We start from the raw sequence: 15,477 nt of genomic DNA on the forward strand, positions 1-15,477 counted from the left end.
TCATATAGAAACGGGGTTTGTAGTTTCAAGCATGTTTTACTCAATATCGGGACGGCGTGGCGCAGTGGAAAAGTGGCCGTGCGCGACCCGAGGGTCCCTGGTTCAATCCCCACCTAGTACCAACCTCGTCATGTCCGTTGTGTCCTGAGCAAGACACTTCACCCTTGGTCCTGATGGGTGCTGGTTAGCGCCTTGCATGGCAGCTCCCTCCATCAGTGTGTGAATGTGTGTGTGAATGGGTAAATGTGGAAGTAGTGTCAAAGCGCTTTGAGTACCTTGAAGGTAGAAAAGCGCTATACAAGTACAACCCAATATAGGTCATAAAATCTCAGCAACAAGCTGTAGTATCTTACTGAGATAATTTAGGACCAAAAAACTTAAAACAAATAAAAGACTCCAACATAAAATCTGCTAAGTGAGAATAAGTATCTTATCAGACAGAAAATAAGCAAATATCACCCTTATTTGAGATATTTAATCTTACTTAGATTTCAGTTTTTGCTGTTTTTGTTGTGTATGGGTGTGTGTGTGTGCATGTGTGTGCCCATGCAGCTGCATATTAGATCATCAGTTTGTTCAGCAGCTTAGTGCTCTGGCCTGCGTCAATAGGTGTTAGTAGTAACGTCAGCCGGGTGGGGGTGTTCGGTTGGCAAAATGAAACGCTAATATGGAAATTGTTTCAAGGGAAACTCAAGATAGTGTTCACGGTACAAACTAATAGCGCTAAACAAAAGCAAAGAAAAATAAAGTAAAACTAAAAGAAGGAAAGAAAGAAAGAGTTGGGGGGCGGGAACCTTTATGAGACCAGCTTTGTGCCTAGCCGAGAGACACTCGCGGTCGGACCCAATCCGTTGACATTGCAGCGGAGAAGCTAGCAGTGGTTGTCTGGCGACCCGGCTAGTTGTCCTACGTGACGGTTCGGCTCGCATAGGGCGGTTCGGGAGCTGTGGGCCATGTGGGTCATGTACCGAAGGCCGCTGCAGTCCGCCGTCAGAACCGTCCTAAATGTGACCGCGACCAGAACCGCCTGCGGGAAGGTTAGCAACGTTAGCTTAGCTTGACTGTCAGTCACGTAACTCGAAATGTAATTAGGCCATGTTATTAATGTTGATAGGAGAATGATACAACAGATGTCATACTTGACGTTCTGACGTAACATTTAAATATTACTTTGAAGTACTTAAACGAGTACATCTCGTCATTAATATTTTTTTAATATTTGAAGAAATGTTGATCGTCTTAAACTAAATACACCTAAAATGGTAAAAATAAAATATCGGACACATTACGGCAGGGAATCTAACAATGTTCTCCAATATGGATACTGTCAATATGTTGATATTTGTGATTGTACGTGTTTTTATGAAACATTCAAAGTAGTCATTGGTTTGCACATATTCCGTACAATTGACCACTAAATCACCCGAATAAGTTTTTCTACTTGTTTAAGTCGGTGTCCACGTTAATGGAGTGAGTGTGAGAGTGAATTATATTCATATAGCGCTTTTCTCTAGTGACTCAAAGCGCTTTTACATAGTGAAACCCAATATCTAAGTTACATTTTAAACCAGTGTGGGTGGCACTGGGAGCAGGTGGGTAAAGTGTCTTGCCCAAGGACACAATGGCAGTGACTAGGATGAACCTGGAACCCTCAAGTTGCTGGCACGGCCACTCTACAAACCGAGCTATACCGCCTAGCGGTATAGCTCGATAATCAATTCATGGTATAAATATATACTATCAGCATAATACAGTCATCACACAAGTTAATCATCAGAGTATATACATTGAATTATTTACATTATTTACAATCGGGGGGTGGGATGTGAGGGGGTGTGGGGGGTTAGGGTTGGTTGATATCAGCACTTCAGTCATCAACAATTGTATCATCTGAGAAATGGACATTGAAACAGTGTCGGTCTGACGTCGTAGGATATGTACAGCGAGCAGTGAACATAGTTTGCTCAGAAAGCATAAGAACAAGTATATACATTTGATTATTTACAATCCGGGGAGGTGGGATGTGGAAGGGGGAGGGTGTTAGTCTAGGGTTGTAGTTGCCTGGAGGTGTTCTTTTAGTGCGGTTTTGAAGGAGAGTAGAGATGCACTTTCTTTTACACGCGTTGGGAGTGCATTCCATATTGATGTGGCATAGAAGGAGAATGAGTTAAGACTGTTGTTGGATCGGAATCTGGGTTTAACATGGTTTGTGGAGCTCCCCATGGTGTTGTGGTTATGGCGGTCATTTACGCTAAGGAAGTAGTTTGACATGTACTTCAGTATCAGGGAGGTGTAGCGAATTTTATAGACTAGGCTCAGTGCAAGTTGTTTTACTCTGTCCTCCACCCTGAGCCAGCCCACTTTGGAGAAGTGGGTAGGAGTGAGGTGTGATCTGGTGTGGAGGTCTAGAAGTAACCTGACTAGCTTGTTCTGGGATATTTGGAGTTTAGATTTGAGGGTTTTGGAGGTGCTGGGGTACCAGGAGGTGCATGCGTAATCGAATAAGGGTTGAATGAGAGTTCCCTCTAGAATCTTCATGTTGTTTTGTTGACCAGAGAGGAGATTCTGTCATGGTGTCATGTGCAGTTAATTTTCCATATTATAATGTGTATTTTAAAGGAAAACAAACATTAGATTAGACAAACTTTATTGATCCACAAGGGAAATTTAGACATGTTCCGTAAAGGTAAAAGCTTCTTTTGTCTTGACTCATTCTAAGTTTCCACTGTATATGTTGACTCCTGTCCCTCCATCCATCCATTTTCTACAGCTTGTCCCTTTCGGGGTCGCGGTGGGTGCTGTAGCCTATCTCAGCTGCATTCGGGTCATCAGTGTTAAAACGTTTGTATATGTGTGTGTTCACAGGGTTTCCAGAATTTCCAGATCTCCATCAGCAGGCCTTCAGCAGTGCAGATGACATGTCGGACGCTGCACCTGAGCACACAGGTGACACGCTGACATCGTCATGTGGTTTTTTTGTGTGGTTTCGAACAGCAGGTGACAGGGCTGTCCCTACATCAGTTACAGTTACGGTCATATCACGTGGCAGTAGAAGGTTGTATGCCTCAATAAATCAGTTATTGGAACTATAAATGAAAATGAACTTTAAAAACTTTGCCGGAATCGAAGCATTGCAATGTTTGTGCGTTTGTTTTTGTCGTCTGTTGCTTCCAATCACGGTGCAGGAGGGTTCCCTCTGCATTATTCTCAGCCCCTGAGAGGGTTTATTTGTTGTGGTTGTTGATGTGTTCACAACAACATTAGATGATTTTGTTTCTTATTGCGCATGCTTACTAGTTTCACAATTGCAGAGGGGAAAAGATCCTCATACGGTTAGGGATTTGAAAAAAACATTTCAAAAAATGTTGCGAGTCCTCCAAATTACAATGAGCTCGCTAATTGAGCTTGTCATGAATTAATTTCCTTTTAGAAAATACATGTACAGTTGATCTCAGTCTATTCCCGGGTTGGCACTCGCTACTATGCATATCAGAATCAGAAGTACTTTATTAATCCCCGAGGGGAAATTACGATATTCAGAGATTTTATTTTCTATGCGTATAATAGTAAATCATTTTGGTAACACTTAAGTATGGGGAACATATTCCCCATTAATTAGTTGCTTATTAACATGCAAATTACCAAACATATTGGTTCTTTATTAGTCATTAAGTACTTAGTAATGCCTTATTCCGCATGGAATTATACAATAATTATACAACCAGTAAGCCATTAACTAAGAGTCTTCCCTCAATAACCTCAGAATTATTGCTTATTAGTAACCCTAACCCTAAACCTTATATGTTCCCCTAGTGCCCAAATAACTCTAAATTAAGTCTTTGTTACTTAGAATATGTTCCCCATACTAAAGTGTTACCATCATTTTTAATGGTAACCTAAAAAAACTAGTGGTTTGATGGCGCTCTCTGCCAGGGGGAAGAAAGAGTGCTGCGGCTGTGTATCCAGCAAAGGGTGCTGTTTCGCAAGTCAACATTCTCAACATTTTCCAGCAGGATGTTTTGACAAGACTTAATGTTGTGTAACTACACGTTTTCTCAGTATAATAATGTGCAAAATTGAAGTCAAAATATGTTTTAATAGCTTTGAGAGGCATATTGTAGGGTTTAAGGCATTTTTAGGATTATATTATTTGGTCTAAGTCTGCTGGTATGTTAGGTGTGCAGCGTGAAGGAGACGCCGCAGCACATCGAGGAGGAAGTCGGAGCCTTTACTAAACTTATTGAGGCCATGGGCTTCACGGGACCCCTCAAGTACAACAAATGGGTGAGTTGTACGTGGATGTGGGCGGACATTAAGATGGAAGCGTTTGGTGTTACTGTCCACTTAACGCCTGCATGTGTTTATAACTACATGTTGTCATCATGGCAGACAATCAGTAAATGTCTCAATATGTCATCCCCACAGAAAATCAAGATTGCCGCACTGCGAATGTACACGTGCTGCGTGGAAAGGATCAACTACGACGACTTCTTTCAGCGTACGCCGCTGCATTTTTCTTGACAAAAACAAGCCAAGGTTAACCAGCGAGCCTCGCTAACGTTTACTATATTTGTCCCAGGGTGCACGCTGCCTGACACGCTCAACTCGTGGTTTCTGATCGCGCAGCTGCACGTGTGGTGAGGCATACACACTGGCACAATATTGCTCGTTTGATTCATTGATTGACCGGCCGATTGGTGGACAGGATGTGTCTGGTGCGAATGCGTCAGGAAGGCCGAGCAGGGAAGTACATGTGCCGCTACATTGTGCATTCCATGTGGGAGGATGTGGAACAGCGCAGTAAGATCATGGGGGTGAGTGTGAGCCTACTAACCGTTTGTCGAGTCACACACTTCCTAATGACCGTGCCGCGGGTGCGAACACAATATGTAAGCGGTACACAGTAGGAGAAGTCCATGTGGTTTTGTTGGCGGCGTGCGCGTGAAGCTGAGAGCTTGCAGGCGGGAGAAGTGCTGAGTCAGCAAAGAGAACACAGCTTCTTTGTCAGCTTGTAAAAACAAGGTGCGCTGTGCAGTCGGTTCACACACGGTGCAGAACACTATATGTAGAGCATGTATCATGTATTTTTTCTACACTCTCAGCCAGCAACTCCACATTTACTCTTCATTGTCTCAGGGAGGCATGAACGTTAAACTTTAAACAGTTGGTGATAAAATGTTAGAGTGTCTAAATCGACCCTTCTGTCATCTAACACATAATTGAAAAGGCATCAGTAATGGCCAGAAGTATCCAAGAACAGTAAACATCTCGCTCACACTGTACATAACTGTACATTAGAAAATAACTAACTACACCAGCTAAAATTCAGATGGAAACTGAAATGAGTCACTATTTTTAAATATATAATATGAAACTTATCCGTTTAATAAGTGTCAGAACGTTTTCAAAGAAATGTGTGACTTGGTGACAGCACATCTTGGCCGGAGGAGAGACAGGTGGAGAAAAACCTCTAAACTGCCGTATTTCATCACTAAAGCTTTTTTATATACAAAAGGAAATTAATACGGAGTAAAAAAATAATAAGCATATGTTTTGTTGGTCTGTGGACAACAATAATAAATAGGTGTAGATCACATGACTTGAAGACCGCATCAACCTCATTAATTTAGATCATCCACATCGTTGTTCATACTTGAAATAGTGATGTAAGAATTAAAGATCATATACAACAATTGAGACAACATCATTGACATGTAAATCACTCATTAAAAATAATTCACTGCGTAGTTTGTATTAACAGTAAATAGTTACAGTCACCAAAAAAAACAATCTTTTTGTATGTCTCTGACAATCACAAGTGTCATTTAAACACATTAAAACATTACAAACAACACCAAATAGCAGTGCAAAGTTGTAGTTATCAGTTAGATCCAGAATTTGAAATGCTCTTCCATGAAGCATTATCTTCTCTTTATTTACATTCCACATAGCAAAACAAGCTGAAATGACTACAATCGCTCCCTCATGTACGAGAGGCACACAGCGTATGGCCAACAGTCGCATTAGAGAGAGAGCATGGAAACAGAGACTTTACGTGTAGATGTAAAAATAGAAGAAACTAAATTATTTGAGAAATCTAACTAATTTATTATATGGAAATGTACTTTGTGTTTCTGGTGGAGATAAGGGCTTATGTGAAGTACAATACTTGGAACAGCATTTACTAAAGTAAATTATTAAATGGATTTATTTTTAAGTTATGTGAAACATTCCATTAATGCAAGGTAATGTAATTTGTTACTGATGCAGATTGACGCCATCCATCGAAAGGAAGCACTTAAAGCCATGACGGAAACATTCTACGCTGCCTTGTTTGGATACGATGAGGTTAGTGTGTGTGCGTGCGTGCGTGCGTGCATGCGTATGCTGCAGAGATCATAATGAAATTTGGTGAAACCAAACACTACAAGATAAATTTGACATGATGAAGTCTGCACAAGCCTATCACTTTAATGGTGTGATTGTGTAGGGCATCTTGTCCGATGACAGCGTGCTGGCTGCCGCTCTGTGGAGGAACTTATTCGGCTGTCAGTGTGAAGACCCCACCCAGCTGGAGCTCATGGTGGAATACGTGCGCAAACAGGTGTGTGTGTGTGTGTGTGTGTGTGTGTACTTTTGTGGAATTGAGTGTAAATTGTGTCATAATGTAAAATGTGTGATGGTTGTAGATGCAGTACATCGACTCTCTGGACGGAGAAGACCTATTGCTGACTGGGGAAGTCAAGTGGCGCCCACTTGTGGAAGAGAATGCTCAGAGCATTCTGAAAGTCCCCACGCCCACATACAATGACGCTGGACTTTAACTTCTTGTCTAGCTTTTTGTGCCCGGAGGACAAGTGGAGGTGGACGTGATGACGTGGCTGTCCTGTCGGGTCTGAGAGCCTCCATCACTTCCTGTCTGCAAATTGGCTCATTCAAGAGAAAAAATACATGTTTTCAGAGGTAGAGAATTATGTGCACTTAAGTGTTAACACCACCATCAAGTTGACTTTTTCATAATATAATTAAAATGTCAAAATATGTCTTGTTTTTTTATAGCATCAACTGTGAACCAGCTGATGTTTTCACATCCAACACAATCTTTTATTTGTTTCTGATACACTTTACAGTTCATAACATTCATCAGTTCATTTTTCTACCGCTTGTAGTTCTGATATTATTTGGATTACGAAATAATATAGTACTGTTCAGTATGTACAACCCATGGAAAATATTACGGACTCCACAGTCTTGGAGGGTGTTTTTTAATTTGGTAGATAAAAATAACATACATGACTTAATACTATATTAATTTTAAATGGCAACTTTATGGCTTTAAAAAATACTAAAACAATTCAAAATACATTCTGGTGTAAAAGTTTCATTTTTAGATCAAGCAGCGTGAAAAGAAAATCCATCCATTTTCTACCGCTTGTCCGGGGGGCGCTGGAGCCTATCTCAGCTGCTTTCGGGCGGTAGGCGGCGTACACCCTGGACAAGTCGCCACCTCATCGCAGGGCCAACATGAAATCATGAAAAACAACTACACGTCACTAGTGCTAAAAACCAAAGGTGTTGCAACCTTTGGCTTTAATAACAGTGGTCTGAGGCATGGACTTAACAGGTGACAAACATAAATCTATAAATATTGCTCCAACTGCTTTGATTGCTGTAGATTAGCTTTCCAGGTTGCAGTCTTGTCCTTGGATCATTTTATTCAATTTCCTACACAGATTTTCAACTGTTTTGAGATCCGGACTATTTGCAGGCCATTAGCCTTATGTATCTTTCTTCAAAGAAAGTTTTTACAGTTTTTGCTTTATGGCAAGATGCATTATTTTGAAAATGATATCATCCCCAAACATCCTGTGGATTGATGGAATAAGAAAAGGGTCCTAAATGTAAATTTGTGCATTTATTGAAGATGTACAGAGCCACCTCCCCAGTGCCATTACCTGACATGCAGCCCCATATCATCGACTGTGGAAATTTGAATTTTTTTCTTTCAGGCAGACATCTCCATAAATCTCATTGGAATGACACCAAACAAAAGTTCTAGCATCATCACCTTGCCCACTGCAGATTTGCGATGAATTACTGAATATGACTTACATCCGGTCATCCATAGTCCACGATTGCCTTTCTTTAGCCTGTTGGAGTATTTGTTTTTTTTTCTGTTTAGTTGTCAACGGCTTTCATTAATCTTTTCTGTGTTCAAATCCCACATCCTTTAAGCGTTGCTTTACAGTTTGGTCACAGGCGGCGATTCGTCCATTTGTTTTTCATTTCTTTTGCACTGCATTTTCTGTTTTCAAGGCATTGCCTGAAGTTTTCTGCCTTGATTGATTGATTGATTGATTGATTGATTGAAACTTTCATTAGTAGATTGCACAGTCAGGGACGCCGAAAAGAGGGGTAAAGGAGACGGATTCTAGGGGCCAATGATGGAGGGGGGGCCCAGAGAGGCACCTAATGATGATGAAATTATAATACAGAAAAAATAATGACACTGTGTTGGGGGCCCATCCATCCATCCATCCATTTTCTACCGCTTATTCCCTTTGGCCCTGTAAAGATTATTTTCATGGGGCCCAAAATCCCTAGCGGCGCCCCTGTGCACAGTACAGTACATATTCCGTACAATTGACCACTGAATGGTAACACCTGAATAAGTTTTTCGACTTGTTTAAGTCAGGGTCCACGTTAATCAATTCATGGTAACGATTTGATGTCTTCCTTGGTCTACCAGTATGCTTGCCTGTTACAACTTTCCCATCTTGTTTGTACTTGGTCCAGATTTTAGACATAGCTGACTGAGCAATCGACATCTTTTAGAACATTGCGTGATGATTTACCCTCTTGAAGTTTGATAATCCTTTCCTTTGTTTAAATAGACATCTCTCATGTTGGTGCCATGATTTATGTCAATCCACCTAGTGCAATAGCTCTCCAAAGTGTGAACACTCCTAAACTCCATAATAATGAACATATTTGTTATCTTTGGAAATTAATCATTTACAGGGTGATTCCATAACTGTGTCCTCAAAATTGAGTGATTTCTTAATTTTCACTCTGCTTGAACTAAATATTAAACTGACTGCTACAGTTTATATTATTGATTTATTTGAGTGTTTCTTAAAGCCAGAACATTGGCATTTTGAAATGACTACAGTTTTGTGTCTATGCTTTTTTTTTTTTTCTTAACGAAGTCATAATTACCTCACATAATGCAAAAGATGACATTAAAAAAAGCGTAAATTAGTGACGTCACGGCTTTGAACACTTCTATGTACTGGACGCTAAGGGGAGACGTTGCTTGGCAACCACAAAATACAGTAGAAGAAGTCCAAACCGGAAGTAGCTTCCCGTATAGCTCGTTGACTTATTTTACGCTTCAATCTTCCTACCCAGATAAAAAATGGTATGTGGTCACTGTATGGTATTTTTGTATTCTTTTATGCGTGTAGTGTGTGTTTTGTATTTTAGTATAAGACGGTGTCTTTAATTCGGTGCGGTGTCTTTTGTTGTTAGCATTCGGGCGTTGTCATGTTAGCATAGCATTCTTCTACACTGCATTATAACACATTACGCCTAACTAGCTGTTCTAATGGCGTTAAGACTCTAAAAAGTAGTTGGTTGGTGTAAATGTAAATGGTTATTTGTCTATACGAGTCATGTGATAAAGTGGGATAGGTTCCAGCTTACTCGTGACCCAAATGAGTACAAGCTGAATGTATGGTGCATTGTACTAGAAAATGACAACATATTTTATATATATCTTTATATATCTCATTGGTATACAGACTTTTACAGTTGAATTGTTCCTAACCACTGATTTTGTTGAAATTGGTAACTGTGTGTCTGACCAAATTAAAGTTAAAAAGAATCAAATTTAAAGTTAAGTTAAATTACCAATGATAGTCACACACACACACACTAGGTGTGGTGAAATGGGTCCTTTGCATTTGCATGTTCACCCCCTGGGAAGTGAGGGGAGCAGTGAGCAGCAGCGTGCGCCGCGCTCCGGAATCATTTGGTGATTTAATGCAAATGGCTATTGAGATGTCTGATAATGGCCTTTTTGCCGATATTCCGATATTGTCCAACTCTTAATTACCGATTCCGATATCAACCGATACCGATATATACAGTCGTGGAATTAACACATTATTATGCCTAATTTTGTTGTGATGCCCCGCTGGATGCATTAAACAATTTTTCCAAAATAAATCAAGTCAAGTTATGGGGAAAAAAATGCCAACATGGCACTGCCATATTTATTATTGAAGTCACAAAGTGCATTATTTTTTTTAACATGCCTCAAAACAGCAGCTTGGAATTTGGGACATGCTCTCCCTGAGAGAGCATGAGGAGGTTGAGGTGGGCGGAGTTGAGGTGAAAGGAGGGTTGCGGGGGGTGTATATTGTAGCGTCCCGGAAGAGTTAGTGCTGCAAGGGGTTGTGGGTATTTGTTCTGTTGTGTTTATGTTGTATTACGGTGCGGATGTTCTCCCAAAATGCGTTTGTCATTCTTGTTTGGTGTGGGTTCACAGTGTGGCGCGTATTTGTAACAGTGTTAAAGTTGTTTATACGGCCACCCTCAGTGTGACCTGTATGGCTGTTGACCAAGCATGATTGCATTCCCTTGTGTGTGTGTGAAAAGCCGTAGATATTATGTGACTGGGCCGGCACGCAAAGGCAGTGCCATTAAGGTTTATTGGCGCTTTCTACTTCTCCCTACATCCGTGTACACAGCAGCGTATTAAAAAGTCATAAATTTTACTTTTTGAAACCAATACCAATAATTTCCGATATTACATTATAAAGCATTTATCGGCCGATAATATCAGCACTTCGATATTATCGAACATCCCTAATGGCTATGACTTGTGGGGTTGCGCACAGATCGCTTCAGGAACCTCTATTGCTCAGCATAATACATGTTGCCCATGGGCCAGTTAATAGCCATCTTAAATGAGTCCTATCACAACTATGCAGATGAGACTCAGATGATGGCAGGTGAACGTCGGCCTGTTGATTCACTTTGTCGCTGCATCGAACAGATCAGTGTGTGGATGCAAAACAATTTTATTCTGCTAAAGTCATTGTCTTTGGGCCACAGAATAAAATAAAAACGTTATTAGTCACCTCAAAACCCTTTCCCTTAAAACCGAGTTCTCAGGTTAGAAATCTAGCGGTAATAATGGACTCTGACTTTAATTTAAATAGCCACATTAAGTCAATAACATCAGCAGCTTTTTACCACATAAAACATTGCAAAAATCATATGAATAATGTCTAAATTAGATTTAGAAAAGACTAAGCCAGGACAGCACGGTTAGTGCATGTGCCTCACAATACGAAGGTCCTGGGTAGTCCTGAGTTCAATCCCGGGCTCGGGATCTTTCTGTGTGGAGTTTGCATGTTCTCCCCGTGACTGCGTGGGTTCCCTCCGGGTACTCCGGCTTCCTTCTACCTCCAAAGACGTGCACCTGGGGATAGGTTGATTGGCAACACTAAATTGGCCCTAGTGTGTGAATGTGAGTGTGAATGTTGTCTGTCTATCTGTGTTAGCCCTGTGATGAGGTGGCGACTTGTCCAGGGTGTACCCCGCCTTCCGCCCGATTGTAGCTGAGACAGGCTCCAGCACCCCCCGCGTCCCCAAAAGGGACAAGCGGTAGAAAATGGATGTCTCGAGCAGGTTATACTATTGCAATGGCCTTCTCACTGGGCTCTCTAAATGAGATGTAAAGTAGCTGCAGTACATCCAGAATGCTACTACTTCAGTCCTGACCAGACGCAGGAATAATGATCACATTAGTCCAGTGCTTAGGTCACTAAAATGGCTTCCTGTAGCTCAGAGAATAGACTTTAAAACAGCCGGGCTTATGTACAAGTACATTTCTGACATGTTAAAACTATATGAACCACCTGAGAACCACAGGTAGTGGTTTCCTGCTGGTCAGGATCAAACATGGTGAGGCTGCGCTTCAGTTTTTTGCTCCTAAAATCTGGAATAGTCTTATAGAGGATGGGAGACTGGCCTGTCAACGTTGGCAATGTTCAAATCCAGGCGGAAAACAGTTTTATTCAGTTCTGCATATAACAACTGAAATTATTTTATCTACACTCTTTGATTTTAATTTGACTCATCATTGTTTTCTAATTTTAACTTGAAGTAGGATTATTTCAGAGTTTTAATTCCCAACTCCGGAAGAACTGTGAACATGTCACAGAGAAGCCACTCGACATTGAGTGCGAGTGGACCCTGTTCCGTGCCTTTATTGTCGAGGCAGCCGATTGGAGCTGTGGCTGCAGGTTGGTTGGTGCCTGTCGAGGAGGTAATCTTAGAACCGGCAATGAGGGATGCCATCAAGTTGAAGAAGTCAAATCGGGTCCTTTTGGCTCTTGAGACTCTGTAGGCAGCAGCGGACCGGTACCGACAGGCCAAGCTGGGTGCGGCGTTGGCGGTCGCAGAGGCAAAAATAGAGGGTGGAGGGAATACTTTGAAGACCTCCTCAATACCATCTACACGTCTTCCTATGAAGAAGCAGTGCCTGGAGTGGGCGCTCCCACTTCTGGGGATGAGGTTGCAGAGGTAGTTTCAAAGCGTCTCGGTGGCAGGGTCCTGAGGGTGGATGAGATACGCTTGGAGTTTCTCAAGGCTCTGGATGCTGTGGGGGTGTCCTGGTTGACGAGACTCTGCAGCATTGTGTGGAGATTGGGCGCGGTGCCTCTGGATTGGCAGACCAAGGTGGTGGTTCCTCTCTTTAAGAAGGGGAACCGGAGAGTGTGCTCCAACTATCATGGGATCACACTCTTCAGCCTTCCCGGTAAAGTCTTTTCAGGTGTACTGGGGAGGAGGCTACGCCGGATAGTCGAACCTCGGATTCAGGAGGAGCAGTGTGGTTTTCGCCCTGGTCGTGGAACTGTGGACTAGCTCTATACTTTCGGCAGGGTCCACAAGGGTGCATGGGAGTTTGCCCAACCAGTCTACACGTGCTTTGTGGGCTTGGAGAAGGCATTTGACCGTGTCCCTAGGGAAGTCCTGTGAGGGGTGCTCAGAGAGGATTAAGTAACGGACTGCCTGATTGTGTCGGGTCCTGTCCCTGTATGGTTGGTGTCAGAGCTTGGTCTGCATTGCCGGCAGTAAGTTTGACCCGTTTCCAGTGAGCGTTGGACTCTGCCAGGGCTGCCCTTTGTCACGACTCTGTTATAACATTATGGACAGAATTTCTACGCGCAATCAGGCCGTTGAAGGGTTTGGTGGCTCTCTGCTTTTTGCAGATAATGTGGTCCTGCTGGCTTCATCTGGCTGGGATCTTCAGCTCTCACTAGATCGGTTCGCAGGTGAGTGCGAAGTGACTGGAATGAGAATCAGCATCTTCAAATCTAAGTCCATGGTTCTCGTCCATAAAAGGGAGGAGTACCATCTTCGGGTTGGGAAGAAGATCTTGCCCAAAGTGGAGGAGTTCAAGTACCTCGGAGTCTTGTTCACGAGTTAGAGAAGAGTGGATTGTGAGATCGACAGGCGGATTGGTGTGTCATCTGCAGTGATGCGGACCCTGTATTGATCCGTCGTGATGAAGGAGCGAAGCCGGAAGGCAAAGCTGTTCATTTATCGGTCGATCTACATTCTCATCCTCACCTGTGGTCACGAACTTTGGGTAGTGACAGAAAGGACAAGATCACAGGTTCAAGGCCCGAAATTAGTTTCCTCCGTCGGATGATGGGGCTCTCCCTTACAGATAGGGTGAGAAGCTCTGTCATTCTGGAGGTTCAGAATCATGCCGCTGGTCCTCCACATCGTGAGGAGCCAGATGAGGTGGTTCGGGTATCTAATCAGAATGCCCCCCGGATGCCTCCCAGGGGATGTGTTTAGGGCACGACCAGCAGGCAGAAGGCCACAGCTAAGGCCCAGCTGGCCTGGCAATGCCTTGGGATCCCCCGGGAGTAGCTAGACAAAGTGGCTGGGGAGAGGGAAGTCTGGGCTTCTCTGCTTAGGCTGCTGCCCCACGACCCGACCTCGGATAAGCGGAAGAAGATGGATTATTTTTATGATTTTTATTTTTTTTTGTTTTTGCCTTCTTGTAATTTTCTGTAAAGCACTTAGAATTGCCCTGTGTACAAATGGTATACAAATACGAATAAACATGCCTTGTCTTGCTTTGGTAGAATAAGCCAGTCTGTATTAGCGAACTGAAGAGGAAAATACCAGTATTTGTATAGAAAGGATGCCAATCTCAAGGAAATTGTGCTGAAAGATGCTATTGTGTTGTTGTTGTTGGACAGGCTGAAGTAGAGGAGACTCTGAAGAGAATTCTAGGCCAAAAAGGAGTTCAGGGACTCATTATCGTCAATTCTGATGGTGAGTAGAACATGAAAAAGAACAACAAAGAAGTCAATATGTGTTTAGAACATGAGAGATCAAAATGTGACCAGATCATGAAAAAGATCAATAAAGAAGTCAATATGTGACATGTTCCTTTGGTGTGTTACGTACAGGAATCCCTATCAGGTCAACGCTGGACAACACAAGCACGGTGCACTACGCTGGTCTCATCCACCAGCTGGTGATGAAGGCCAGAAGTACCATCCGTGACATTGACCCCCTCAACGACCTCACCTTCCTGCGCCTGCGCTCCAAGAAAAACGAGATCATGATTGCACCAGGTGACCATCTATATCTGTGTACGGTCGTTTCAAAACCAAAGTATTGAGAATTGCTGTTGTTGTTGTGCTGCAGACAAGGACTACTTCATGATCGTCATCCAGAATCCTTCAGACTGAAGCGGAAGGAAAAGCTTTTTCCATTTTGCTCCCATTTTATTCTGCTCAACAACATGCAAATATTTATCAGGTTTTTTGCTTTTTTTGCTGTCATTTGCGCTTGTAACAAATCACATGTTGAATAAATAATTATCACAATGATGATGATCTTAAATGTTTTGTTTTTTTGATATAAGGAACATAGTACAAACATCATGTTTTTAAATATCCCACTTTCAAATGAGTGTGGAAAAACAACTATCTTCATGTCCACTGGACTAGCTTATGCTTGTATTTTTTTAGACCTTTATTTATAAATTTCAACATAACAAAACAAGTACAAAAACGGTACAAAACAGCGCCAGGGAGTTGTAAATTCAAAGTAACTAAAATAGAATGCAAAAAAAATATATATATATGTATATATATATATATATATGTATGTGTGGGAAAAAAAATCACAAGACTACTTCATCTCTACAGGCCTGTTTCATGAGGGGGTTCCCTCAATCATCAGGAGATTTTAATGGGAGCATTCACATACCATGGTTTATATAGGGCACAGAGTGGGTGGGTACAGGCTGGCGTAGGGGCGTGGTGATTGGCTCATGTGTTACCTAGGAGGTGTTTCCGTCTGTGGCGGCATGCTGATACAATTTCGCTGCGCTTGTTGAGGGATGACAGGTCTGGACGGTAAATAATAAACAGT

General features: G+C 42.2%; 2 protein-coding genes across 2 annotated transcripts; both read left to right on the plus strand.

The window, feature by feature from the left end:
* The first annotated feature begins 813 nt into the window (after positions 1-813).
* Positions 814-7,042, plus strand: uqcc1 (ubiquinol-cytochrome c reductase complex assembly factor 1). Its single transcript, XM_061923771.2, has 9 exons — positions 814-1,037; positions 2,866-2,946; positions 4,177-4,284; positions 4,426-4,498; positions 4,580-4,637; positions 4,706-4,814; positions 6,271-6,348; positions 6,491-6,604; positions 6,690-7,042. The coding sequence occupies exons 1-9, from the start codon at positions 954-956 to the stop codon at positions 6,822-6,824; spliced, it is 840 nt and encodes a 279-aa protein (XP_061779755.1). The 5' UTR covers positions 814-953; the 3' UTR covers positions 6,825-7,042.
* A 2,235-nt stretch (positions 7,043-9,277) lies between these two features.
* On the plus strand, positions 9,278-14,930 carry dynlrb1 (dynein, light chain, roadblock-type 1). Its single transcript, XM_061923776.2, has 4 exons — positions 9,278-9,421; positions 14,292-14,367; positions 14,505-14,672; positions 14,746-14,930. Exons 1-4 carry the CDS (start codon positions 9,419-9,421, stop codon positions 14,787-14,789), a joined length of 291 nt encoding a protein of 96 aa, XP_061779760.1. The 5' UTR covers positions 9,278-9,418; the 3' UTR covers positions 14,790-14,930.
* Positions 14,931-15,477: the final 547 nt, after the last annotated feature.

Source organism: Nerophis lumbriciformis, linkage group LG28 (assembly GCF_033978685.3).
Source record: "Nerophis lumbriciformis linkage group LG28, RoL_Nlum_v2.1, whole genome shotgun sequence".
Lineage (NCBI taxonomy): Eukaryota > Metazoa > Chordata > Actinopteri > Syngnathiformes > Syngnathidae > Nerophis > Nerophis lumbriciformis.

What these genes read in the sequence shown, in the direction of transcription:
- dynlrb1 (XM_061923776.2), top strand. An exon ending in CATTATCGTCAATTCTGATG is followed by an intron (nt 14,368 to 14,504) that starts GTGAGTAGAACA and finishes TGTTACGTACAG; the next exon opens with GAATCCCTATCAGGTCAACG. An exon ending in CGAGATCATGATTGCACCAG is followed by an intron (nt 14,673 to 14,745) that starts GTGACCATCTAT and finishes GTTGTGCTGCAG; the next exon opens with ACAAGGACTACTTCATGATC.
- uqcc1 (XM_061923771.2), top strand. Translation starts at nt 954, where the DNA reads ATGTGGGTCATGTACCGAAGGCCGCTGCAGTCCGCCGTCAGAACCGTC. An exon ending in CGCTGCACCTGAGCACACAG is followed by an intron (nt 2,947 to 4,176) that starts GTGACACGCTGA and finishes CTGGTATGTTAG; the next exon opens with GTGTGCAGCGTGAAGGAGAC. An exon ending in ATCGCGCAGCTGCACGTGTG is followed by an intron (nt 4,638 to 4,705) that starts GTGAGGCATACA and finishes ATTGGTGGACAG; the next exon opens with GATGTGTCTGGTGCGAATGC.